This window comes from Octopus bimaculoides, chromosome 23 (assembly GCF_001194135.2).
Source record: "Octopus bimaculoides isolate UCB-OBI-ISO-001 chromosome 23, ASM119413v2, whole genome shotgun sequence".
NCBI classification, from domain to species: Eukaryota; Metazoa; Mollusca; class Cephalopoda; order Octopoda; family Octopodidae; genus Octopus; species Octopus bimaculoides.
The window spans coordinates 23,600,828-23,602,830 of NC_069003.1; the positions used below are offsets into that span (position 1 = coordinate 23,600,828).

Genomic DNA, 2,003 nt, shown 5'->3' on the forward strand with positions numbered 1-2,003 from the left:
CCGCCCGACAAACTAACAACGCACATACCTTGTATATGTGTTCGACTTTTGTTTACATATCTACAGCTGCTTCTAATTGATATCTCAAATATATATGTAAGTATGTGTATATATATATATATATATATATATATATATATATATATATATGTATGGTGTACCTCAATGGAAGATATGTCAACAAAGCAATTAGGGCTCAATACCAACAAATTTGGAGAAGACCCTTATAAAATTCAAGTAATCACAAAAAACAAATTATCGATATTTTGAGTCCTTTATTACAATCGTTTCAATGATCGCATAAGATCGTTGAAACGTCCGTATCAATAATTTGTTTCCCGTAATTTCTACATGTGTATGTGTGTTTGTTCCCTTAACTTAGCTGTTAGAAATAACAAAACTGCTGGGCTGAAATATTTCCTTGGGTCCATATGGAGGCTGTGCCCAAGCATTATTTTTAAAGAATATTTGCTTTTATTCCAGTAGACATTTGCTGGCGTTAGTAATCTTGAAGGGCGCTGTCATCTTCAAGAGTTTATTCGATCAAAACATAATTCACTTCGATCCTATCTTATCGATTTTCTAGTATTTTCTTGGTACTTTCATCATCATTAGTATATGATCACCACATCAAGTTGCACTATTCTTTCCTCATATACAGGTCACACAGCTACAAGTCCTCTCTGAAGTGACGAGTATCGTAACACCCGACCTTGTTGCAGACTGACTATAAAGCCCAGGTACTTTATTGATCAGTACTTATATGTTTCATGTACTTTGTTTTTGGTCCCTTTAGTTTCATATTCCACACCCCCCTCTTCTCTTCGTGCCCATCTCTTTATTGTTACTCCCACTATTCCTTTATCCTTTCTTATAACATCACCACAAGTAACGACACTACCACCATCCTATTCCTCCTCTTTCCATCACTCTCAACCTTTTACTCCTCCTTCAACAATTCTTCCGCCTCCTCCATTTCCACCTTACAATGCTTCTTTCCTCTTCATTTCTAATTCTCCCTCCCCCCGTCCTCTTCTTTATTTCTCCTCTTTCTCTTTCCCGTAATATTATAACTCCACCCTCGCCGTCTCTCCATTTCTCGCCCTCCCCTTCTTCATTCATTCGCTACTACTCCTACTACTACCCCAACTTCCTCTCACCTATTGTTTTCTCTTCTCCTCCCGCACTCCCCTTCCTCTTGCCGCACCTCAGAATCTCCGGAAGTCTCTCCAACCAGTATGTTCTCTCCTTCGCCTGTTCCTCTTCTTCGACTTCTTCCTCTGCCGACGCTTGTTTCTCTTCCTCTTCTTCCTCTTCTTCGTGTTCTTCGATTTGTGCCACTGACTGGAATTCGGTGAGTCCTGGGTGGACGAAGGTCCGGCTATCTGACACGAACCTTTGCTGACCACACTTATTTTCCGGTCGGCTACACAAGCCGCCACTCTCATGTGACAACGTGATTTATAGGTGGTGAAGTCATCACCACAGACCTCTCTTCGCCTACGTCGGCACATGTAGATACTTGGACACGAGCACAGGGGAAGACCCTGCAAATTTATCTTACACACCTTGAATTTCGGACATTTTACCTTCTCGCAGGCGTTATCTGAAAATAAAGAAAAAAAAATTATTAAAAACAAGAACAACAACAATGAAATAATAAGGACTTCAAATTTTGGCACAAGGCCAGCAATTTCGGGTGAGGGGATAGGTCGATTACATCGATCCTAACATCAAACAGTACTTATTTTATCGACCCCGAAAGGATGAGAGCAAAGTCGACTTCGACGGAATTTGAACTCAAAACGCATTTCGACCGGCGTGCTAACGACTCTGCCAGCTCGGTTGCTTTAAATAAGATACCAAAGCATAGTTCCGATCTACGGACCTCTGGGTTATGGACCCAGTACGCTCCCACTGCACAACTCTGCTTCACGATAATAATAATAATAATAATAATAATAATAATAATAATAATAATAATAATAATAATAATAATAATA

General features: G+C 39.8%; 1 protein-coding gene across 2 annotated transcripts in view; it reads right to left on the reverse strand.

Moving 5' to 3' along the window:
- Positions 1-255: 255 nt before the first annotated feature.
- LOC106882909 (agrin) overlaps positions 256-2,003 on the reverse strand; it is a 38,804-nt gene continuing 37,056 nt past the window's right edge. For both annotated transcript variants that reach the window (XM_052975906.1, XM_052975905.1), the window contains exon 3: positions 256-1,606. In XM_052975906.1, the coding sequence (XP_052831866.1) occupies positions 1,209-1,606 (398 nt within the window). In that variant the 3' untranslated portion in view covers positions 256-1,208. The remainder of the gene's footprint in view (positions 1,607-2,003) is intronic.